This window comes from Schistocerca serialis, chromosome 2 (assembly GCF_023864345.2).
Source record: "Schistocerca serialis cubense isolate TAMUIC-IGC-003099 chromosome 2, iqSchSeri2.2, whole genome shotgun sequence".
NCBI lineage: Eukaryota > Metazoa > Arthropoda > Insecta > Orthoptera > Acrididae > Schistocerca > Schistocerca serialis.
In genome coordinates, this window is record NC_064639.1 from 64,976,876 (window position 1) to 65,000,991 (window position 24,116).

Genomic DNA, 24,116 nt, shown 5'->3' on the forward strand with positions numbered 1-24,116 from the left:
CCTCTAGTTTGTCCGTCTTATAGTTCATCATTAGGCATTCAGATCCATATAAACATTCTGGTCGTACCACTGTGGTGTAGTGTTTTAGTTTTGTTTTTCTAGATATAAATTTCTTGTTGTAAATATTTTTGGTCAAACCATATGCTCTTTCCATTTTGTTAATTCTTACATCTATTGCAGATTTTTCTAGTCTATTCTGTTGTATAGTTTCTCCAAGATATTTATATTTATTTACTCACTCTATTTTACCTGTTTGTGTTTCTATGTATTTTGGTGCATTTTTTATATTTGTCATGAATTTTGTTTTTTCAGCTGAAATTTTGAGACCAGTTCTGTTTGCTAATTTTTCCAGAATGTTTATTTGAGTAACTGCTTCTGTCAGGTTTTCTGAAAGTATTGCGAAATCATCCGCAAAAGCCAAGCAGTTTACCTTAATTCCATTTGTTTTCCTTCCTTACAATTATTATTTTCATTTTTTGCAGGAACATGATTCATTTGCACATGTGTCTCCACCATCCAGTACTCCAATTTAATTGTAACTGTTTTATTTGTAGATATTTGGACAACATGGTTGTTTAGTAACAGTGATTGATATAAAATTAACTTAGTATTAAGAAAACAGTCTTAAAAACATTTTTTATTTATTTAGTGCTGACTGGTTTCAGCCCATCACAGGGGCCATCTTCAGGGCAAAGATACTGTAAAATTACAATATATTTATCTTAGACAAAACTAATGACAACCATATTATAAGAGTGGATAACATAAATATAATATTTTACCTGCTGGTCGACTGCTGGTGGCATCACGTTTATCAAGGTGTGGCAGGAGACTGTAAATAATTTTTTTTCTTTCCTTTATTGTATTTCAATTCCCCATCGGGGTGGGCTGGCAGCACCATATGCGCTGCTCTTCAGCCAAAAGACATGAAACATATAAAAGAAGATATTTACAAATAACATAAAGGAGAAAACATGATGTGCATAGAGATAAAAAAAGGGGGAACGTTATGGAAGACAGTAGTCAAAATGGGGTGACTGTAAAATGGAGATAAAAATCGTGAAAAAGCAGTGTACACAAACAAATCACACACTGGGACAGTTAAAAGAACACAAGGCGAAGTACGACCGGAGCACAAAAGTACCGACAGATGGCATAGCACATAACAATCACTGACAGGAACGCTATGTACAAGTCCAGCACACAATTAAAATCACGCCTCTTGATGCACAGGACAACAGCACCAAACACAACACTGACGTAGCACACTGATGACGATGAGCAAAATGGAGGATCTGCCAGGTGCAAGGAGGGAGGGGAAGGGGGGGGGGGGAAATGGATGGAAGGCGCGCCGAAGAGGGCTTGGGAGGGAAGGACGTGGGAGGGAAAGAGGCGAGAATGGGGTGCAGGGACTTGGGTGGGGGGAAGAAAATCCGCTCTGGGAGAAGGAGGGGAGAAGAAAAGGGGGCCTGGGGAGGAGGGGAACGAGACCAGGTTACAGTTGGAAGGAAGGGTATATGTCACAGCGAAGTGTTTTAAAAAACACTGTTATATAAATAAACATAAAAAAGTGTGTGAAACAACTTTCCAATGTGAAACTTATAAAAGAATGTTAGTAAAATACCTTATCTTCATTCGTAATATACTATGGGGGAAGGAAACAATTTCCTGTCTGTATTCTATTTACTATGTGCTTATTTGTGTCCTATTTCTATTATTTAATAGCATAACAAGTAGAAGTGTGTCTACGTGTAATTGTATATACAGAGCCCTCTAGTCCAGGTAATACGGACGCCGTTGCCATGGCGGCAGCCACAACGTGGCTGTCCTCTCTGCTTTGATGTTATCTGTGGTCTAGTCCAGGTCCTACGAATCCTGTTGTCATGGCAGCTGTGCAATATTGCTGCCCCCTTTGTAACACTGCTGTCTGTCACCTAGGCAACAATAGGATCAATACCACACTTCGGAGGGAATCCGTCATCGTAGTGCAGAAGATACTGGCAGCCCACACTGTGTATAGAGGCATCCACCCAAAACTACAAACATTTTGTGTTTATATATAATATGAATGTATAAACGATATTTAATGAGTGACAATGTATTGATTTTTATTTTAACGGATGTCGGTTGTCATATTCCTTTTAGTTGCATAAAAGAAAATATTTTCTAAGTAGTTATGTAGTTGTCAAACTATACATTATGCTGAGGGAAGTATAAGCTATGTTCATTACTGTTTTATGGTATAGATATCATCATTAGGACACCCTCGCGCTATGTGCCATGTAGGATTATGATAAAGCTATGTAAAACTTAAAGTAAATGTCTTAAGGTCATAGTTAGATGTCATGTAACTAGAAAATTTATGGACGTCAGTTACAAAGAAATACATAATGGTAATCATCATATATATAATAGAGGGAAACATTCCACATGGGAAAAATATATCTAAAAACAAAGATGATGTAACTTACCAAACGAAAGCGTTGGTACGTTGATAGAGACAATAACAAACACACACACAAATTTCAAGCTTTGGCAGCCCAGGGTTGCTTCATTAGGAAAAAGGGAAGGAGAGGGAAAGACGAAAGGATGTGGGTTCCCTCTTTCCTGATGAAGCAATCTTGGGTTGCCAAAGTTTGAAATTTGTGTGTGTGTTTGTGTGTTTTTTATTGTCTCCCATCAACATACCAATGCTTTCATTTGGTAAGTTACAGCATCTTTGTTTTTAGATATATATTTCCCACATGGAATGTTGATGTGACTTACCATACGAAAGCGCTGGCAGGTCAATAGAAACATAAACAAACACATACATACATACAAAATTCTAGCTTTCGCAACCAATGGTTGCTTCATCAGGAAAGAGGGAAGGAGAGGGAAAGACGAAAGGTTGTGGGTTTTAAGGGAGAGGGTAAGGAGTCATTCCAATCCCGGGAGCGGAAAGACTTACCTTAGGGGGAAAAAAGGACGGGTATACACTCGCACGCATACACACACACACACACACACACACACACACACACACACACACACACACACATGTGTATGTATGTGTGTGTTTGTGTTTCTATCAACCTGGCAGCGCTTTCGTATGGTAAGTCACATCATCTTTGTTTTTAAATATATTTTTCCCACGTGGAATGTTTCCCTCTATTATATTCATATCATTAATTTGAACCCAACAATCACGTTTGTTATTGTCACTGTTGCATTTCGGGATCTTTTCTGTTGTCTTATTTTCTCTTTCTATTTTTGCCAGTAGGTTCACTTTGTATTCACCTTCTCCTTTTTACCGTAATCTACTATACGATTTTATCCCGGCTATATCAATAATACGTAACCCACTTCCAAACCAAAAAAAAAAAAAAAAAAATTTTTTTTTTTTTTTTTTTTTTTTTCTCCGCTTTCAACACTACCGCTGCTATAAAATCCACCGTTTCTAGTTCACAAACAGTTCCGTTCACCTATTAAACAACCATTTCGGCTAGTTCTAATAACTTTCACTTTATTTCCATTTCCGTTTTTCCCACATCATTGATCACTTTTAGCCGCTTCCCACAGGTTTTAACGTCATTATTTCTTCGTCAGACAATTGTTAGCCTCATTCTCATAATCTGCCACCACAAAACCACTCCTTTTAATACATTTACGTGTAGTTTTTTCGAAATTTACCCGAATTTCTCTACCCTTTAACGTGTTTTGGCGGCAACACAACCACCTAACCTTTATGCACATCGTTGTCTACCAACCCAAGTTCACCACAGGATCAACACAGCCCAGCTATAACCAACACTTTTTCGCCTTTTTTCACACCAGATCAGGATATGTTTGTGTGTGCGAGTGTATACCTGTCCTTTTTTCCCCCTAAGGTAAGTCTTTCCGCTCCCGGGATTGGAATGACCCCTTACCCTCTCCCTTAAAACCCACATCATTTCGTCTTTCCCTCTCCTTCCCTCTTTCCTGATGAAGCAACCATTGGTTGCGAAAGCTAGAATTTTGTATGTATGTATGTGTTTGTATGTGTTTCTATCGACCTGCCAGCGCTTTCGTATGCTAAGTCACATCATCTTTGTTTTTAAATATATTTTTCCCACGTGGAATGTTTCCCTCTATAATAGAGAGAAACATTCCATGTGGGAAAAATATGTCTGCCTGTGTCTGTATGTGTGCAGATGGATATGTGTGTGTGTGTGTGTGTGTGTGTGTGTGTGTGTGTGTGTGTGTGCGTGTGCGTGTGTGTGCGAGTGTATACCTGTCCTATTTCTCCCCCTAAAGTAAGTCTTTCCACCCCCGGAATTGGAATGACTCCTTACCCTCTCCCTTAAAACCCACATCCTTTCGTCTTTCCCTCTCCTTCCCTCTTTCCTGATGAAGCAACCCTTGGTTGCGAAAGCTTGAATTTTGTGTGTATGTTTGTGTTTGTTTGTGTATCTATCAACCTGCCAGTGCTTTCGTTTGGTAAGTCACATCATCTTCGTTTTTAGATATATTTTTCCCACGTGGAATGTTTCCCTCTATTATATTCATATATATATCTCCTCTTCCCATTACCCACCAGGCGTCAACCTCCACTAATTTAAAATTGCCACCCCCGTACATCACTTGTCACTCAACAACATCTTTGCCTCTGTACTTCTGCCTCGACTGACATCTCTGCCCAAACTCTTTGCCTTTACATATGTCTGCTTGTGTCGGTATATGTGTGGATGGATATGTGTGTGTGTGCGAGTGTATGCCCGTCCTTTTTCCCCCTAAGGTAAGTCTTTCCGCTCCCGGGATTGGAATGACTCCTTACCCTCTCCCAAAAAACCCACTTCCTTTCGCCTTTCCATCTCCTTCCCTCGTTCCTGATGAGGCAACAGTTTGTTGCGAAAGCTTGAATTTTGTGTGTATGTATGTGTCTGTTTGTGTTTCTATCGACCTGCCAGCGCTTTCGTATGGTAAGTCACATCATCTTTGGTTTTTATATATATATATATATAACACACACAATTTTCAAGCTTTCGCAACCCACGGTTTCTTCATCAGGAAAGAGGGAAGGAGAGAGAAAGACAAAAGGATGTGGGTTTTAAGGGAGGGGATAAGGAGTCATTCCAATCCCGGGAGCGGAAAGACTTACCTTGGGGGGGAAAAGGGATAGGTATACACTTGCGCACACACACACACACACACACACACACACACACACACACATATCCATCCGCACATATACAGACACAAGCAGACATATGTAAAGGCAAAGAGTTTGGGTATAGACATCAGTTGAGGTGGAAGTAGAGAGGCAAAGATGTTATTGAATGACATGTGAGGTATGAGCGCTGGCAACTTGAAATTAGCGGAGGTTGAAGCCTGGTGGGTAACGGGGAGAGAGGATATATTGAAGGGCAAGTTCCCATCTCTGGAGTTCTGATAGGTTGTTGTCAGTGGGAAGTATCTAGATAACCCGGACAGTGTTACACTGTGCCAAGATGTGCTGGCCGTGCACCAAGGCATGTTTAGCCACAGGGTGATCCTCATTACCAACAAACACTCTCTACCTGTGTACATTCATGTGAATGGACTTTTTGTTGCTGGTCATTCCCACATAGAAAGCTTCACAGTGTAGGCAGGTCAGTTGGTAAATCATGTGGGTGCTGTCACACATGGCTCTGCCTTTGATCGTGTACACCTTCTGGGTTACAGGACTGGAGTAGGTGCATGGGACAGGTTTTACACCGGGGGCGGTTACAAGGGTAGGAGCCAGAGGGTAGGGAAGGTGGTTTGGGGATTTCATAGGGATGAACCAAGAGGTTACGAAGTTTAGGTGGACGGTGGAAAGACACTCTTGGTGGAGTGGGGAGGATTTCGTGAAGGATGGATCTCATTTCAGGGCTGGATTTGAGGAAGTCGTATCCCTGCTGGAGAGCCACATTCAGAATTTGATCCAGTCTCAGAAAGTATCCTGTCACAAGTGGGGCACTTTTGGGACTCTTCTGTGGGAGGCTCTGGGTTTGGGGGGATGAGGAAGTGGCTCTGGTTATTTGCTTCTGTACCAGGTTGGGAGGGTAGTTGTGGGATGCGAAAGCTGTTTTTAGGTTGTTGGTGTAATGGGTCAGGGATTCAGGACTGGAGCAGATTCGTTTGCCACGAAGACCTAGACTGTAGGGAAGGACCGTTTGTTATGGAAGGGTGGCAGCTGTCATAATGGAGGTACTGTTGCTTGTTGGTGGGTTTGATGTGGACGGATGTGTGAAGCTGGCCGTTGGACAGATGAAGGTCAATGTTGAGGAAAGTGGCATGGGATTTGGAGTAGGACCAGGTGAATCTGATGGAACCAAAGGAGTTGAGGTTGGAGGGGAAATTCTGGAGTTCTTCTTCAATGTGAGTCCAGATCATGAAGATGTCATCAATAAATCTGTACCAAACTTTGGGTTGGCAGGCCTGGGTAACCAAGAAGGCTTCCTCTAAGCGACCCATAAATAGGTTGGCATACGAGGGGGCCATCCTGGTACTCATGGCTGTTCCCTGTAATTGTTGGTATGTCTGGCCTTCGAAAGTGAAGAAGTTGTGAGTTAGGATGAAGCTGGCTAAGGTAATGAGGAAAGAGGTTTTAGGTAGGTGGCAGGTGTTCGGCATGAAAGGAAGTGCTCCATCGCAGCGAGGCCCTGGACGTGCGGGATATTTGTGTATAAGGAAGTGGCATCAATGGTTACAAGGATGGTTTCCGGGGGTAACAGATTGGGTAAGGATTCCAGGCGTTCGAGAATGTGGTTGGTGTCTTTGATGAAGGATGGGAGACTGCATGTAATGGGTTGAAGGTGCTGATCTACGTAGGCAGAGATACGTTCTGTAACAGTTTCTAGACTCCCAGTTTGGTGTGTTTGAGGAGAAAGCCTTTGTGATGTCTGAGTTTCTAAAAAGTCTATTCACTTTATCAGATATGTTACCCATGTTTTCGAAAAAATCCTCTTCTCGGATCGCTGAGGTTGACTTGCCTGTATTTTACGTAGTAGTGTCTCTACTCTAGTTGATTCATATCCATTAGTTATCACTATTTGCTTCAATATATTAATTTCTTTCTTTCTTTGTTCTGGTGCTAGTGGTATCCTATTCAGTCTATTTAATATGGAAAAGAAGAAAGCTCTTTTATATCTGTTAGGATGGCATGATCTAGCATGAATAGTAGCATCTCTTGTGGTAGGTTTTCTATAGATACAAAACGTATGTGGTCCGTTAGCATTGGAGATGGTGAGGTCCAAATAATTTAGTCTTTTGTTGTTCATGTTCGACTGTAAAACTAATTTTCAGGTGTATATCATTCAGCATATCCATCAGATTATTTATTTCATCCATCATATCATCAAATAATATTAAAATATCATCAACATATCATTTGTAGTATATATGTGTGGATGGTCTCTAAAAAATCTGACTTCCTTATTATTGACGAAGATGTCTGCTAAGGTTCTTGGTAATGAGTTGCCCATAGCTAGGCCATCCTTTTGTTGATATATTTGATTGTTAGAGGAATAGTCATTGAAACCTAATGTAACCTCAAGGAGGTCAATTCGCTATGATTAAGTATGTTATGACGCAACAAATTTTCTCTAATTATTTCAATTGTTTCTGTCACCGGGATGTTGGTGTATAAGTTTTTAATATCTAATGTAGCAAATCTAGCATTTATTGTTATAGCAACATTATGTATACTTGTTGCAACTTCATAACTATTTTTGACAGAAAAGTTTTTTTCATATATATAAATAGAATACAGGCAGGAAATTGTTTCCTGCCCCGTAGTATATTACGAATGAAGATAAGGTAACTTACTAACATTCTTTTATAAATTTGTCATTGAAAAGTTGTTTCACATACTTTTGTATATTTTTTTATTAAACAGTGTTTTTTAAAAATGAACATGATTTCTTTAAATTGTAAACTTCACACAAAATGTATTTATACCTCAATTTTTGAGGCTAAACATCTACCATTGGTCACCGCTGGAGGCGTGCTTGTGCTCATGTGCTCATAGCTTGCTATATAAACCCAGGCATAAGGTAGATTCTTTACAGTCTCCTGCCACACCTTGGTAGGCATGATGCCACCAGCATTCGAACAGCGGGTAAAACATAATATTTACGTTATCCACTCTTATAAGATGGTTCTTATTAGTTTTGTCTAAGATATATATTGTAATTTCACAGTACGTCTGCCCTGAAAATGGCCCCTGTGATAGGCTGAAACTGGTCGGCACTAAATAAATAAAAAACGCTATTAAGACTGCTTTCTTAATACTATGTTTGTTTTATTTGTGTTTATGATTACTCTTGCACAGATATTTTTTCAGAATTATTTATGTCACTGTAATTAAATAAATAAATAAAGACAAAGAGCAAATTTTGAAACTATTGGGACTGGGCAGTTACACACATAACACTTGATACATGCTAGAACTCTCTTATGCGTTACACTTAGAGTTGTTACAATACTATGAAAAAGAAATATGCTACTCACCAAACAACAGAGATGCTGACTTGCAGATAGGCACAACAAAAAGACTGTCACAAATAGAACTTGGGTCAACAAAGTTTCCTCCATCGATCGTAAGAGTCCATGAAGATACAGAAAATGGCATGATATCTGTAGCTCCAGTTGTTGTGCATTGTGTATGGATGGCACTGAATAAATTTTCTCCAGTTTCATATAGTGGAGATGCTATATCACAGCATCTCAGTTTCTTCATAGACTCTTACAATTGATGGAGGAAACTTGTTGACCCAAGTTCTATTTGTAACAGTCTTTTTGTTGTGCATATCTGCGAGTCAGCATCTCCGCTGTATGGTGAGCAGCATGTTTCCTTTTCATAATGTTGTTACATTCCATCATGGATTTTCCATTGTTTGACACTTAGAATTGTGCTATTTTAACACATTCAAATACAGTAGTGTTTCCGAATAAGTAGTTTGTACAGCCATTATTTTCATAAAAGACATTTTGTTGTTGCTAGTTATGTGGGCTGTTACTGTTGCACAGATATTTCTTCAGAATTATTTATGTCACTATAATTAAATAAATGAATAAAGAACTAGAGCAAATTTTGAAATTTTTGCGACTAACAGTTATCATACTGATCACATGTAACACTTAATACATGTTGTAACTCAGAAGTGTTTCTGCTTAAGTAGTTTGTACAACATTAATTTTCATAAAACACTTTTTATTGTTGCTAGCTCCATGGGCTTGAGGGAGCTAATCCTGGTCAACCATTCAGTTTTACTGTGGATGCTACCCGCACTGGAGGTCTTGGAAATATCTGCTTGGATATAGTGTCAGGTGGTCGGTCTGTACCACATAGAATTGAAAACGTTGGAAATTCTATCTACAGAGTTTCATTTGTACCACAACAAGCTGGCAAGCATCGAATATATGTTTATTTCAATGGAATAGATGTTAAAGGTAAAGATATAAGATTTTTAACTGTTAAATTATGTGAAAACTTTTTTATTCTGTATTCATAGAAAATTCATCTTCCAGTTCCTATTAATCACTTGATACTTATCTCATATTTCATTTTTTCATTTAGATATCAACCTTTTGTTATTGTTGCACGTTGTCTCTCTTTATGTCTCTCTTGTTAAACTTTTTCTTGGAGAACTATCATTTTTGTAGACCCAGTATTGTTACAGACTACATGCCGTGTGAAATTTGTGAAAGCTTGGTGTAAACTGAGATAACTCTGGTTGTTTGATCCTATATTAAATATGAAAATGTAGCAGGAAAAAAGGAGTAAAGATACATAAAAATGAGATTGACAGAAAGTGTGGAATGTCTTACCACAAAGAGCTAGAAAACAAATGTAAGGTTGTAGAAGCATACATAACTAGGGAAAAGATAGATACCACCTGTAGAAAAATCAAAGAGATCTTTGGGGAGAAAAGAAGCATCTCTTTCAATGTCAAGAGTTCAGACGACAATCCTGTACTAAGCAAAGAAGGGAAAGTTAAAAGGGGAAAGGAATATGTAGAGGGCTACTCAACACAAAGGGGAGGTGTTGAGTCGCAACAGGCGTAATAAAAAGAACACACATTACACAAGCACAATGCACACACACGTGGCCACTGTTTTCAATCACTGTAGCCTGACTGTGAACTTGAACTGTGTCTGATGTGAGCAGCAATTCAGGATGGGTGGTGGGGGTAAGAAGGAATCATCAGGCAAGTAGGCAGAGGGATAACAGGGTAGGAGTAGGGCAAGGTGTTGTACTGCCTGTGTGAGCATGCAGGGACGTGGTGCAGCCAGGATAGGGCCACTGAATGCAGAGCCTGGACACTGTGCTGTGGGAAGGAAGGAGAGAGGAGTAAAGATTGGAAAAACGCTAGTGGGAGCAGGGAAGGGATAGTTAGGTGGAGGATTGGGACTAGCGAAGGTTGTCGCCAGGGGGTTGCAGGGAACAGAGGATGTGTTGTAGGCAGAATTACCACCTGCACAGTCGAGGAAAGCTGGGTAGGAAGGATGTTGATGGCATAGGCTGTGAAGCAGTCATTGAAGTGAAGTGCATCAAGTTTGGCAACATGTTCAGCAGTTGGGTGGTTCAGATGTCATTCATGCAGACAGACAAATTTTTAGTTGTCATGCCCATGTGGAAGGGCAACAAAGCAGTCGCAACTTAGTTTGTAGATCACATGGCTGCTGTCTTTCACGGGATATGAGATGTCTGTAACAGGATTAAAGTGGGTGGTAGGTGGTAACGAGGAGAAGGGGGGTGGGGGTGTATGGAATAGGTCTGCATCTTACACTTTTACAGGGATATGAGCCCTGAAGCAAGTGGTTGTGAGCAGTGGCGGAGCAGAGGCAGACAAAGGAGTGTTAGGAGTGTAATTTCACTCTACAAAGACCACAGTGAGACCTTTAGAATATTTTATGTGGCAACCTTGGGTGGCTAGGCTGTATGAAAGGGACTTATTGGTATGGAATGGGTGGCAGTTGATGTGGTGGAGATATTGTTGGTGGTTGGTAGCCTCACTCTGTGGGGGCACAGTAACTGGCTAGAATGGGGCATCCTGGGTGTCTGGATTTATGTACTTCAGGAAGCATGTAGTCTGTAGGAGCTTGGGGAGTTGTAAGTGTGAGGGGAGATATGGAGCCAGAGGAGAAGTTGTGGAATGCGCATAAGAATTTGAGGAGGGACAGGAGATCCTGCTGGATTTCTGGACTTGGATGATTGTGACAGCTGGTGGAGTCCCTTCACCAGGTGATTCTGGTGATTCACAACCACAATGGTGTAGCCATTGTCAGCAGGTAGGACTATAAGTTTGAGATCAGTTTTTAGATTGTGTATTTGCAGTTCTTTTTGCAGATGTAATGTTGATTTCCATGTTGAGGTATTTGGCGAATGATTGTGAGGTAAGGTTCAAGATTATACAATTCTGAAAAGTTAAGAGGGGCTCATTTGGGGGCAGTGAGGGTGGGTTATGATGGGGTGGAAGAGTGAACTGAGTCAGTCAGTGTTCTATATTTGTTTTGGATGGAGTATGAGTGATAGGATTGGTAGCAAAAAGGTTTTTCCACAGTAGGGACTGGGAGAAGGTGAGAAGGTCTTTAACTAGTCCAGCATGATTGAATTTGGGAGTGGGGCAATATGGAAGCCCTTTGGAAAGGACTGATACTTCTGTGCGATTGTGCCTTTTGGAGGACAGATTCATGACTTTGTTTCAAATCTGGATTCTGTGTGGTTGTGGGAGGAGTTCCTGAGGGTGAGGTAAATGTAGTAGGTCTGCAACAGAGGGGTTGTCAGCTATGAGGGAATGCAGGGGAGCTTTGGTGGCTCTTTTAGAGTTGGTAGATAGTGGCAGTCTAAGATGGGAGTAGGAAGTGAATTGGTCAGTGAGTTTTTTGAGGTGCCATAGTGCACACTGCTCCAGTTCCTGGAGAGGAAGAGTTTCAATCTTGAAGATGTGATGCAGAAATGAGGTATTGCAGAACAGGAGAATTTGACAGAGGGAGAGGCAGTATTGCAAGGAGGTTTGGGACTGGTTAATATGGTTATGCAAGACTAGATTCCTGAGGGCTATTAACAGACAGAATTTAAACAGGTAGAAGACATTGTGCAAGGAGAGGTTGCTGCCAGAGATGGGTAATTTGATGGTCAGGCCATTTGAGGGGATTGTAGGGCGAGTTCCCACTGATGCAGTTCAGAAAAGCTGTTGTTGGCAGGAAGGATTCAGTTGGTGCAGGCTGCGAAGTAGTTATTGAAGGGAGGCCCATCATGTTTGGCGGAGTGTTCAGCACAACTGTAGCTTGGACACAGTTTGGCAGCAGCCATTCATGTGTCACACAGGCTGTTAGTTGTCATGCTATGTAGAAAGCAGCACAGTGGTTGCAGCTTAGTTTGTAAATTACATGATTCCTTTACTGTTAGTCTTGTCCTTGATGGGATAGGAGACATCTGTAACAGGACTGGAGTAGGTAGTGGTGGCAGATGTATAGCACAGGCTGGTTCCGGGATATGAGTCGTGAAGCAAAGGGTTGGGAGCAGAGGTGGAGTAGGGATGGATAAGGATATTGCATAAGTACGATGAGTGGGCAATACCACAGGGTGGTGAGGATAATGGGTACAATATTCCTCACATTAGGGCATGGCGAGAGGTAGTCAAAACCCTGTCAGAGAACGTGTTTCAGTTGTTCCACTCTGAGGTGGTAATGAGTCACGAGAGCAGTGCTCCTTTGTGGCTGGACAGTGGGTCATGGGAGCTGGTAGCAAATTGGAGAGACAAGGCACAGTAACTCTATATCAGAACAACATTGAGAGGGTAATTTAAGTCTGTAATGATATCAGTGAGACCCTTGGCATTTTTGGAGAGGGACTGCTCTCTACTACAGATGTGATGATTCTGGTAAATTAGGCTGTATAGAAAGGATTTCTTGGTATGGAATGGGTGGCAGCTCTCGAAGTGGAGGCACTGTTGATGATTGGCAGGTATAATGTGAACAGAGGTAGTGTTGTAGCCATCCTTGAGGTAGAGGGCAACATCTAGGAAGGTAGCCATTGGGTTGAAGAGGACCAGGTGAAATGAATTGAGGTGAAGTGTTGAGTTTCTGGAGGAACCAGGTCCAGATCACGAGGATTCTATAATGAATCTGAACCAGGGGAGGGTTTTGGGATTCTGGATGATTAGGCTGGCATACAATGTGTTCATGCAGGTGCCCATTGCTGAACCCTGGATTTAGCTGTAGGCAATTCTTTCAAAGGAAAAGTAATTGTGGGTGAGGATATAGCTGTCATGATTACCAGGAAGAAGATTGTAAATTTGGAGTCAGTTAGGCATTAAGGAAGGTAGTATTGAATAGCAACATTGGGCAGTGGCAGATACAGAAAAACCTCAAAGAGGGAGTGCTAAACAAATCTTGAACTACCTTTACTTTTACCATAATAAAAAATAATCAAGTGACATGCAAAATTTTAAGAAAGTTTTATTTAAACTGATTCTACTCATACACAAGAAAATGCCATCTTATGATACAAAAAAGTTACAGCTGTGGTTCTCTTCCTTAAATGATGAATTCTATGTGCCTATTCCTCCTGGAAAATTGATTAATTACTTCATCAATAGGGCACTCAACATCAGGGTGAGTGTTCAACAGAGCTAAGCCATTAAGTCAATCCTCCTTCATTGTCAACCTGAGCAATGTGTTTGTACACTGCAATGTTGAAAAATTTCTTCCTATTGTAGCATTAGATGCAGGTAGACAAACAAATATTTTGCAAAGTGTGTTCAAAGTAGAATTGTCAGATCTAGGACAAACAGACAACACTTGCATAATGGAATCATGACCATTAAGGGTGTTTATGCTCATTTGCTTGTATTGAAGAATCCCTCCCATTGGCCTCTTTTTAATCAGAAAAAGTGATTCTTCTTCAAAGAATAGTAGCTCAGTCAAGCATTGATTCAGTTTGTGTACCAGATCCTTACTTTCATGTTTCAGTAGTTGTGAGGGCAAAAGTATGTTGAATTTTAAATGATAAATATTTTCTTCAGCGAAATGTTCTCTCGTGTCAGTTGTGTTGGAATAAAAACAGTCCTTATCCAATATGTCATAGCATTATCATTATGATCACAGTTTTCCCTGTGTCTTTGTCTGCCTGTAAGATAAGGAACACTCATCTCCACATCTAACTCTTCCATAACTGCCTTCACCTCTTCAACAACATGAGTAAAGTGGCTATCAGCATTAGCTTTCATGCCGTCATACATCTTAAGTGTCGAATCTAATTTTGCTGTTGCCATTGTGACGTCCAAGCTAGGGTCCTCTAAAATTTTGCTGACTGGATATGTTATGCTCAGAATGTCACTCAGTGTAAACAGAGTGATAGTAAACTCACAATTAGAGAGCTTGGAGGAGAATATTGGCTTTGGCAGCTGTTGTTGTATCCCCCCAACACTGTCTTCCTTTAAGAACTTTGCAGGCTGTTCCGAGATCAGCTGTTGTTTGAAAATGTGACTGCAGCATGTGTTCTAGGTGACTCTTCAAATTGCAAACCGCTTGCTAATGCTGTAAAGAACATTACTACTTCTTCAATAGTATCAAGTGAGTTTCTCACACTTGTAACTTTGCAGCTGCGAGAGACAGCGAGACTGAGTTAATGACTTTGACCTGCACTACTTGCATGTTGATTGCTTTCTTTTTTTATTGTAGCCTCAGTTCCTTTCAATTTTGACATATTAACTGAAAAACCATCATAGCCTGTACCCACACAGTAGTTCTTCAGTGACAGAGAAAGGCTTCCCATTCTCCTTACAATTGTAGTATCTAATACTTCACCAGTAACACTATGCTCTTCATCTTGACTCACTTGAGGTTCATCATCAATATTTCCACTACAACCATTGTGTTCATGGATGTCAATGAAACCCAATAATCTTTCATGTTATTTGCCATCACCATCAACATATCTTGCAGTTAAGCTTAGTTGGGCAATGTGCGCTGTGTAAATCTTAGAAGAGCTCTAAAGTTTCCCTCATTACTCGCTATACTTTCACGATCATTTTCGTTTTCTAATAGACTCCCACCATATCTATGCCCCCGCAGAGGAATATTTTGCTTTCCATGAAATATGATTGTTTTTATTATAGGTACAAGACGGTCTCTGTTTTCTCTAATGCTTTCCATTCTCTGTCTTGACAACTGATTTATGGTGTCAAGTTCACGGTTGTCTCATGTCACCAAAAATAATTTTGCATGTGTTTATGCTTCAATGTGGTACTTGAGCTGAGAGTGGATCTCAAGGTCACAATCTTTACCATTAAGTAAATAATTTGACAGTTCAGAGGCTTGCTTTACCAGGATTAGCTGGCTGTTTCTCAAGGGGTTCCATGCGGGGTGGGAGAGTGGCCATGTACGTAAAAAACAGTATTCCCTTTGAGTCCATAGCCTATCATGGCACTGCACTGAACAGATATTTGAATGTTGTGCAGGGGCAGTTGAATTTAGTGAAACTAAACTTCTAATTTTTGTTGTTCATAGGTCCCCTAACTTTGACCTTAGAGCATTTCTGCTCAAGCTAGAGAGGGTTCTTGATTCATTGTATAGAAAGTACCAGAAATTAGTTATGTGTGGTGACTTCATTATTAATTTTGTAGATCATGGTTCAAGAAAAAGGATCTTGGTAGATTTCCTAAATTCACAAGATGTGATGCAGACTGTGTTTTTTCCAACTAGGGTGCAGGGGAACAGTAGCACAGCCATAGACAATATTTTTATTCTTTCTTCATTGCTAGATGGGCATTCTGTTAGTAACAGGGTGAATGGCCTTTCAGACCATGATGCAGAAATTTTAACACTAAAAGGCTTTTGTTCTCAAACAAATGTCACATGTAATTGCAAACTATGTAGGAAAGTTAATCCAACGACGATAGAGAGTTTTTTAAACCTTGTCAAGTAACAAGAGTGGCGGGATGTTTATAGTGCAATAACATAGATGATAAATGTAATGCTTTCCTTAACACATTTCTCATGCTCTTTGAGAGTTTCTTTCCATTAGAATGTTCTAAATGGGGTACTAGCAGTAAAAGGCTGCATGGATGGTTGACTAGTGGGACAAGGACATTATGTAGAACAAAGTGGGAATTGTATGAAAATGTTAGAAGCTACAGTAGCTCATTACAAACAGGTAAGGTGATTAAAAATGTTATTAATAAGACAAAGAGTATGTGGTATGCAAATAGAATCGCTAATTCACAGGATAAAATTAAAACCATATGGTCAGTTGTGAAGGAAAAGTCTGGTCAGTAGCACAAGGTCGATGATATAAAGTCAGTTTGCAGTAAAATTATTTCTGTTTCTGATAAATCAGATATATGTACAGCATTTAACAATCATTTTCTGAGCATTGCTGGTGAATTAAATAAAAATTTAGTTTCTACAGGGAATCATAAACTCTCTTGGCAAATGCCTTTCCAAGATTGATGTCTGAAATACACCTCTGTGATACAGACGAGAGGGAGATTGAGTCAATAATTAAATCAGTGAAGACTAAGGACTCTCATGGTATGATGGAATGCCTAGCAGAATATTAAAGTACTGTGCTGCACATGTTAGCCCTGTACTTAGCCATATTTGTAATTTTTCCTTTAGGAATGCTCAGTTTCCTGAATGATTAAAGTACTCACTAGTAACGCTGCTTTATCAGTGTTTGCTAAAGTTATTGAAAAGGGTATGTGTGTAAGGATAAGTAATCATTTTAGATCACACGATTTGCTATGAAATGTACAGTTTGTCTTTAGAAGTCCTTTAACAACTGGAAATACTGTCTTCTGTTTACTCTGTGAGGTACTGGATGGGTTAAACAAAAAGTTTTGAATGCTAGACATATTTTTTGATTTAATTAAGGTGTTTGATTGTGTTGATCACAAAATATTGCTCCAGACGTTGGCCATTATGGAATACGGGGAGTAGCTCACAAATGGTTCACCTCTTACTTTAGCAACAGACAGCAAAAGGTCATTATTTGCAGTGTTGAGAATGGCTGTGATGTGGGGTCTGAGCAGGGTACAGTCAAGTGCGAGGTGCCCCAGGGATCAGTGTTGGGGCCAATCCTGTTCCTTATTTATAAAAATGATTTGCCCTCTAGTACTATGGGTAACTCTAAAATTTCTGATGACACTAACTTGGTAGTAAAGGATGTTGTGTACAACACTGGCCCAGTTTCAAATAGTGCAGTTTGTGACATAAGTTCATGACTTGTAGAAAATAAACTAATGCTAAATCACAGTAAGACTCAGTTTTTACAGTTTCTAATACACAATTCAACAAATCTTGACGTTTTAATTTCACAGAATGGGCTTATGATTAGTGAAGCATTTATAGGTGTTCAGATAGATAGAAACTGTCATGGAAAGCCCACTTTCAGGATCTTGTTCAAAGACTTGATGTCATCATTCGGCATGAAAATTAGGCTATTTTACTTATTTTAATTCGCTTAGGTTATATGGTATTATATTTTGGGATAACTCTTCCCATTCATGAGTTTGGGTATTTTGACATTGGTCTCTCAATATATATATATTCCTTACTGTCATTTCTTGTTAACAATATTAGCTTATTCCCACGAATAAGCAGCTTTCACACGGTTAATACTCGGCAGAAATCAAACCTGTATTTGGATCGGACTTCTTTAACTCTTGTGCAGAAAGTTCTGCAGTATACTGCTGCATCCATTTTCAATAATCTACCACTAGAATTCAAAAAACTTAGCAGTAATCCATTCATTTTCAAATTGAAACTGAAGAGTTTCCTCATGGATCACTCTTTCTATTCTGTCAAGGAATTCCTTGAAAAATTAATCTGATTCTTGTTGTATTTTTGTTTGTGTTTACTTAAACTTATGGCTTGACATTTTTTGGGCTCATAAACACTTTATTTTTATCTGTTATTACTTTTATGTTGTAGTTTCACGTACTGGCATGTTCCACAAACTTGGATATTTGCTCCTCAATTTGGTCTTACAGAACGTGGCATGTAAACAAATAAGTTTGGCAGACTTTGTTAGTGGTTTAACTTGTGAGAACACCAGCCACGGATACTATTCAGAGTGATTATCGTACATTTGTCTGCATTCAACATGTCCCCTCTTGTTATGCTCACAAGGGGAAGGCCTCAGACACGGCCAACCGATTAGGCTCAAGTTTGGCAGGTCGCTTGTATACAACCTAAAATAAAGGGCTCTAAGATATTTTGGGTCAACACCCCCGCAATTTTGAGAAAATCACCCCTAAAAGTTATGACGAGCGATAGACTCAAAATTGGACGGTCGATAGATAATTGTAAATAGAGCATTTTTCACCATCGGGCATGGGTTCCGCAATCACGTACTTTTCCAGAAATTGAGGTAAGAAACTTTTACAACTGCCGCTTCTGTACCCACGTGGTAGACGCCTTTCGCCGACAGCAACGATAGCTTCACCGGCATGGTAGCTCAGCATGCTCAGTCAGATTGCTAGCTGGTCTCTGTAATAAAAAAACTGAGTGAAAAGATCAACAACAAATTCAATGGATGTCATGTGACGTCCGCTACGATGAAATAAAAAATAGTGCAATGGCAAAGGGCATCGGAGAACCCAGGTTCAAATCTCGAAGAAACCTAGCGGATGTTCTTCTTTCCCTTTGTATTGATAGGGATAGGAGGGTCAATAAGGTAAGTAAATCAATAAAAGTGATAATAATAAGCTAGGCAAATAAATTTCTGAAACCTCTTGGGATAGTAAACAACTAAAATGATACTCCAAGTCACTTTTCAATGGCTCTTCCAGTCACTGTTACATGTCCTCACTTTACTTCCAACAACTGGATGGATGGTACTTGTCATATAAACATTCGAAACAAATATACTCATGGCACCAAGAACATCTAATGAATGCAATCTTTTGACAGCTACACTGTTCCTTCTGAAGAGTCGGCAGAAAACAAACTTGGTTTACATTTAAAAATGTCTCTTTCGGTAATTAATTTTGATGCATACCACGCATATGATATCATAGCCGGAAAAATCGGTGCTGAAAGTTGGTTATGAATTATGCTGTGAATACTTATGGGACCCATGCGGTTGTGCATTTCCCACTGGGTTTCCAGAAGCACACTGCAATTCTGAAGCCTGTAAATACAGTTTTTAACCTGACGATAGAAATAAACATCACATGGCTGGCACAGAGGTGTGCAGTTTGGCGGTATTACTTTTACTGTGTACATTGGATGACCCTTGCCATCGATAAACATTGTGTCATATATTGTAGTATTAATTTGTCCACTCCTGGAATCCAATATTAGACAAAACTTATTATCAGAAATGTATGGTTTTAAAACATTGTCAAGAAATGTTCTGTAAATCGAATTTGTCAGTTTCCCGGATTTGGAGCAGCTAATGTACACATTTTTGAACTAGTCGGTTAAATGCTTGACCTCTTCTATAACCTGAGGACCAAATGTAACATTCGTTTCTTGTAAACACAGGAAAACCTTATGCAACACTTTTCCAGAGGCTGTGATGGCATATTGCGCCATGTACAAACGAGTTAGTTTGTTTTTACTACCAACATTATGCAATAACATGAGTTGAATGTTCACCCAATACTCGCATCCTGTTTGATCATTGTTGATCAGGTAATCACGATTAAAACCGGTCATAAGTGACACCGTTTGTGTGCTGAAAAGAGCCACCACTTTCTGTATATCTTCTATATTTATCTTATGAGAGAAGTATTTAGTGACGTGCTGTTGACGAATTTTATACTCCGATTTGAAATTTATTGCCAAAGATAATGTTGCAGCAAGATAATGTTGCAGCAAACATGAAATCCTTGTTGGCCGTATACTGAAGCGCTGCACGTGCAGCCCACACCTGAAATATTCTCATTACGACAATGAGATTTGACAAATCGGTCGTATGTCCACTTATTTATCGCCTGGTATTTATCGTATCTTGTCTCTCCTTTAACGATATCACTTTTCCACAATTTCAGGTCTGTCTTCCTTTTCAGGGCTGTTGTTGCTCCAATCTTTTGCAGTGTTTGTAAGTTCCAATTTGGATGATTCCTGGCTAGTGCTACCGCCTTTACTTTTACCTCAAGGAGTATAGTAACCGGTTCCTAATACTCATAGGGAACAGATGAAGCACATATTCCCAGTGACGTGGAGATTTCAAAAGTGTTATGACCATTTTGCGATTGACCAGTCAGGATATCTTCCACTGAATAACTTTCTGCTTTGCCTTCATGGTATAGTACTTCAGTATCAACAAAAGTAATTTCGTTCATCAGCTCCAAATATTGCTCGACGATAGACGCTCCTATCAATCTGAAACACCAAGAAACAGAACTGCCTGCTTTCTGTAGTGCATTGATAATTCATCTGTCTTGCAACACTTTTACAAACCAAAACACAGCATTGGTAACATCCCGCTTGCCATCGTCTGTGACAGGCTCCCAACTATATATTACAGCGCTATTCGAAGGGTGTACATCCTCCATTATTCAGATTATGCACCTGAAAGATATGACACAACAAACAATAACTAGTTACTACGGCATAAACAGATGAGCTAATTACTACAAACTACATACAGTATTCGTCATTTGTCACTTATGGAAGAACACACTATTCATCCACAAAACATATTTCATTCAGTGCATTAACGATGGAAAAATGACTACATGCATCCGTGAGGTTTGCGGCAGCCTAGTGACGGAAAACAACTCTTTCCATTTGACTTCTATAATGCTCGTGCTGGACACCTTCACTCTTACCGGTTCACAACTACGATATGACAAAGAGGCAACCAGGAAAAGATAACTCTCCCCGCATGCATTCTGTTCTGTGTCTTGCTGTAAACAAGCATTGTGCGGTTGGCTATCTGTGACCCCTCATGAGGAATTTGCAGCACTCTTACTCGGAGTTGTTTTCATGTGACAAAGGTTAAAAGTTTAATACTTTACTAACTCACGGCGTTTGGGAAATTAGTTTACCTACCTTATTATTATCACTTCTTATTGATTTACTTACCTTATTAACCCTCCTATCCCTATCAATTGAGATATGGAAAAATACAAACGAAAAGAAGAACATCAGCTAGGTTTCTTCGAGATTTGAACCTGGGTTCTCAGATTCCCTTTGCCAGTGTGGTATTTTTTTTTTTTTTTTTTGGTTCATTGTATTTTGTCATAGCAGACGTCACATGACATCTGTTGAATTCGTTGTTGATCTGTTCACTCAGTTTTTTTATTACAGAGACCAGCCAGCAATCTGACTGAGCACGCTTAGCTACCGTGCCGGCGACGCTATCATTGCTGTCGGCGAAAGGCATTTACCACGTGGGTACAGAAGCAGCGGTTGTAAAAGTTTCTTACCTCGATTTCTGGAAAGGTATGCGATTGCGGATCCCATACCCGATGGTGAAAAATGCTCTATTTACAATTATCTATCGATCTGTCCAGTTTTGAGTCTATTGCTCATCATAACCTTTAGGGGTGATTTTCTCAAAAACGCGGGGGTGTTGACCCAAAATATCTTAGAGTCCTTTGTTTTAGGTTCTACGCAAGCGACCTGCCAAATCTGAGCCGAAACGATTGGCTGTGTCTGAGGCCTTCCCCTTGTCAGAAGTAGGAAAGATAGAACCTTTTTCAGGTTTCCTTGGAGCTGTGAGAAGCTTGTATTTTATATCATCACTAATATTTCCTAATGTTACTATATCCAAATAATTGGCAATATCCGTGGGATTAAAGGAATCAGTCAATGAACTTTGCTGTGGAACTTTCAATGAAGTGCTCGGCTCTGCTTGTACATCTGGTGGCATTTTTATGGCTGAATGGTGACCAGAATCTTCAGATGTTTCTACTTTTCTTTTTCTCATTACATAATGATGCATTTTATTATACTGTTATGACATAGGTAAATTAAATGCCAGTTATTCTCGAATAAACACTTTATTCACACCGAAAAATGCAACACTAGTACACTCAGCACTAAAACACACACGGTCACACTTCGTGTATTTCTAATATCACTAATCACAACACTGACTGAAGTCCATAGTAATAGCCAATAATCACAGTTGTTACCTTCTTATTGCTTCCATGTTATCGTGATGAATGTAGCTTTCAAAATGACTACCTGGAAGTGACTCTGCTTCCCTTATATATGTGGCTCGGTTGATTCAAGAACATTTTCTGCCAGAGTGTTCACTTCCAGACTTTTATGGAGTGTGAACAAATATCTGCTGTGAAAGTGACAAGCGAGTATGTACCTTATGACATATAATATAAGAGCGAGTTTCCAAAGATGATGTCATCCAGCAATTTATATGTTGTGAACTTGTATTGTTGATTCCATTCCTTTCTAGTGCATTCAATAGAGGGCCTATATAGTAACAATGCCTTTATAGGATACTTCATGAAAGTCACTTTAACTGGAGATATACATGTCAGTAGTTTCCCATACCTAACTCGTATTATGAGTTAGGTATGGGAAACAATTTTTATTATAATATGGATTACTATTATTAATACTTCACAATCAACTGATCACTCTCATTCTTGACTGATCTTCACACTTGCACTTGCTACAACAAGAACTTTTTACTTATTCATTCTTCAGTCTTAATATTTCTACTTCTGAATGTAAACTAGCTTCCTATTCAAAGAATAGTCCATATTTATAACATCAAAAGTTCTCTGTACAAGAAAACAGTAGAATATTCATCACTTTCCTCGAACAAATACCAGACAGAATAACGTATTGAGATCATTAGAATGGCCGCAACTTTTCTTCTAGGAACGTGTTAGCTATCTATGTGGCAGACAGAAATGTGTAAAATATGATGATGTGGACACACGTGCTACATAGGAAAGTACAACTACTTGATAACTCGATTTGGTCAACTCGACCGACAAAAGTAATGAATGAACAGCGTGCGGGTCGACTGGCAAGGGTGGTGCGGGTGGCAATGCGGGCGGCCCTGCAAGAGGGGGCCGCATGGCCCACGTGCCCTCCATATGTATCTGCCACTGGCATTGGGGGTGTTAGTGTAGAGCGATGTGGCATTGACAGTGATGAGCAGTCCACCTGGTGGAGAGTCTGTGGAGGAAATTATTGGTGTCTTTTATTTAGGAGGGTAGGTAATGGATAATAAACTGAGGTTGCTGGTTCATGAGAGCAGGAAGATCAGCTTAGGCTCTGGATAAATGTGGGCATTACTGAACCAGCAACTTAAGGTATATTTTTAAAAAAAGGCAAATCTACATTTGTAACATTTGTAGATTAAGAGAAAGCTTTTGGCATTGTTGACTTGACTACATTCATTTAAATTCTGACAGTAGAAGTAAAACACAGTTAGCAAAAGGTCATAAACTACTTGTACAGGAACTAGAATAAAATCTTCTCAGTTTTCAAGCTGCATCACATTGAGCAAAACACGCCAGATTTCGATAGCTCTCTTTGCCGTATTATCAGGAGTAAAGAAACAAGCTGCATCACATTGAACAAAACATGCCAGATTTCGATAGCTCTCTTTGCCGTATTATCAGGAGTAAAGAAACACTGATTGCTAGGGCTGGCACAATGTTACACTTGCATTCGTTTTATAACAACATCTGGAACCTTCCAGAGGGGGATGAAGTGTCTCAAGCTTGGGTAGATCACAGCTGTTGAGGCCCACCGCAGAGCTAATTATGTCGGGTGGAATGCGGGGGCAGCATCACATTTGAAACTGTCAACCCTGCTTCCGTAGAAGCATTGAGAGTATGTGTTTACTTTTATCTGATATATGGAGCCTACCCTCGTTCCCTGCTTCCTATGTACCCCTGGTCATTGTTAAAATTGTTATAGTTTATTCTAATCTCCATTATAAGGGAATCACAATATCATGATGTAAATTGTATTTCATGTCAGTTTTTCAGATAATGTTCAGCCCAGCCAAGTTCCCAATTTCCCTCTGTTCGATATGTCGATGTGCTCAGTACAACGTCTTTCATCAGTAGAACTGGAAGCAATATCAATGTCTCCCTTGCTGTACCAATTTTCCCAGAAGACACGTGTCAAATGGTGCAATTCAAATTGTAGATGGTCACTTTCAGAAATAATCTTTGCCCTGT

General features: G+C 39.7%; 1 protein-coding gene across 1 annotated transcript in view; it reads left to right on the forward strand.

Moving 5' to 3' along the window:
• Positions 1 to 24,116, forward strand: part of LOC126456767 (filamin-A) — an 885,319-nt gene that overhangs the window by 348,291 nt on the left and 512,912 nt on the right. The window contains exon 10 of the mRNA XM_050092525.1: positions 9,210 to 9,435. Coding sequence (XP_049948482.1) covers positions 9,210 to 9,435 — 226 coding nt within the window. The remainder of the gene's footprint in view (positions 1 to 9,209; positions 9,436 to 24,116) is intronic.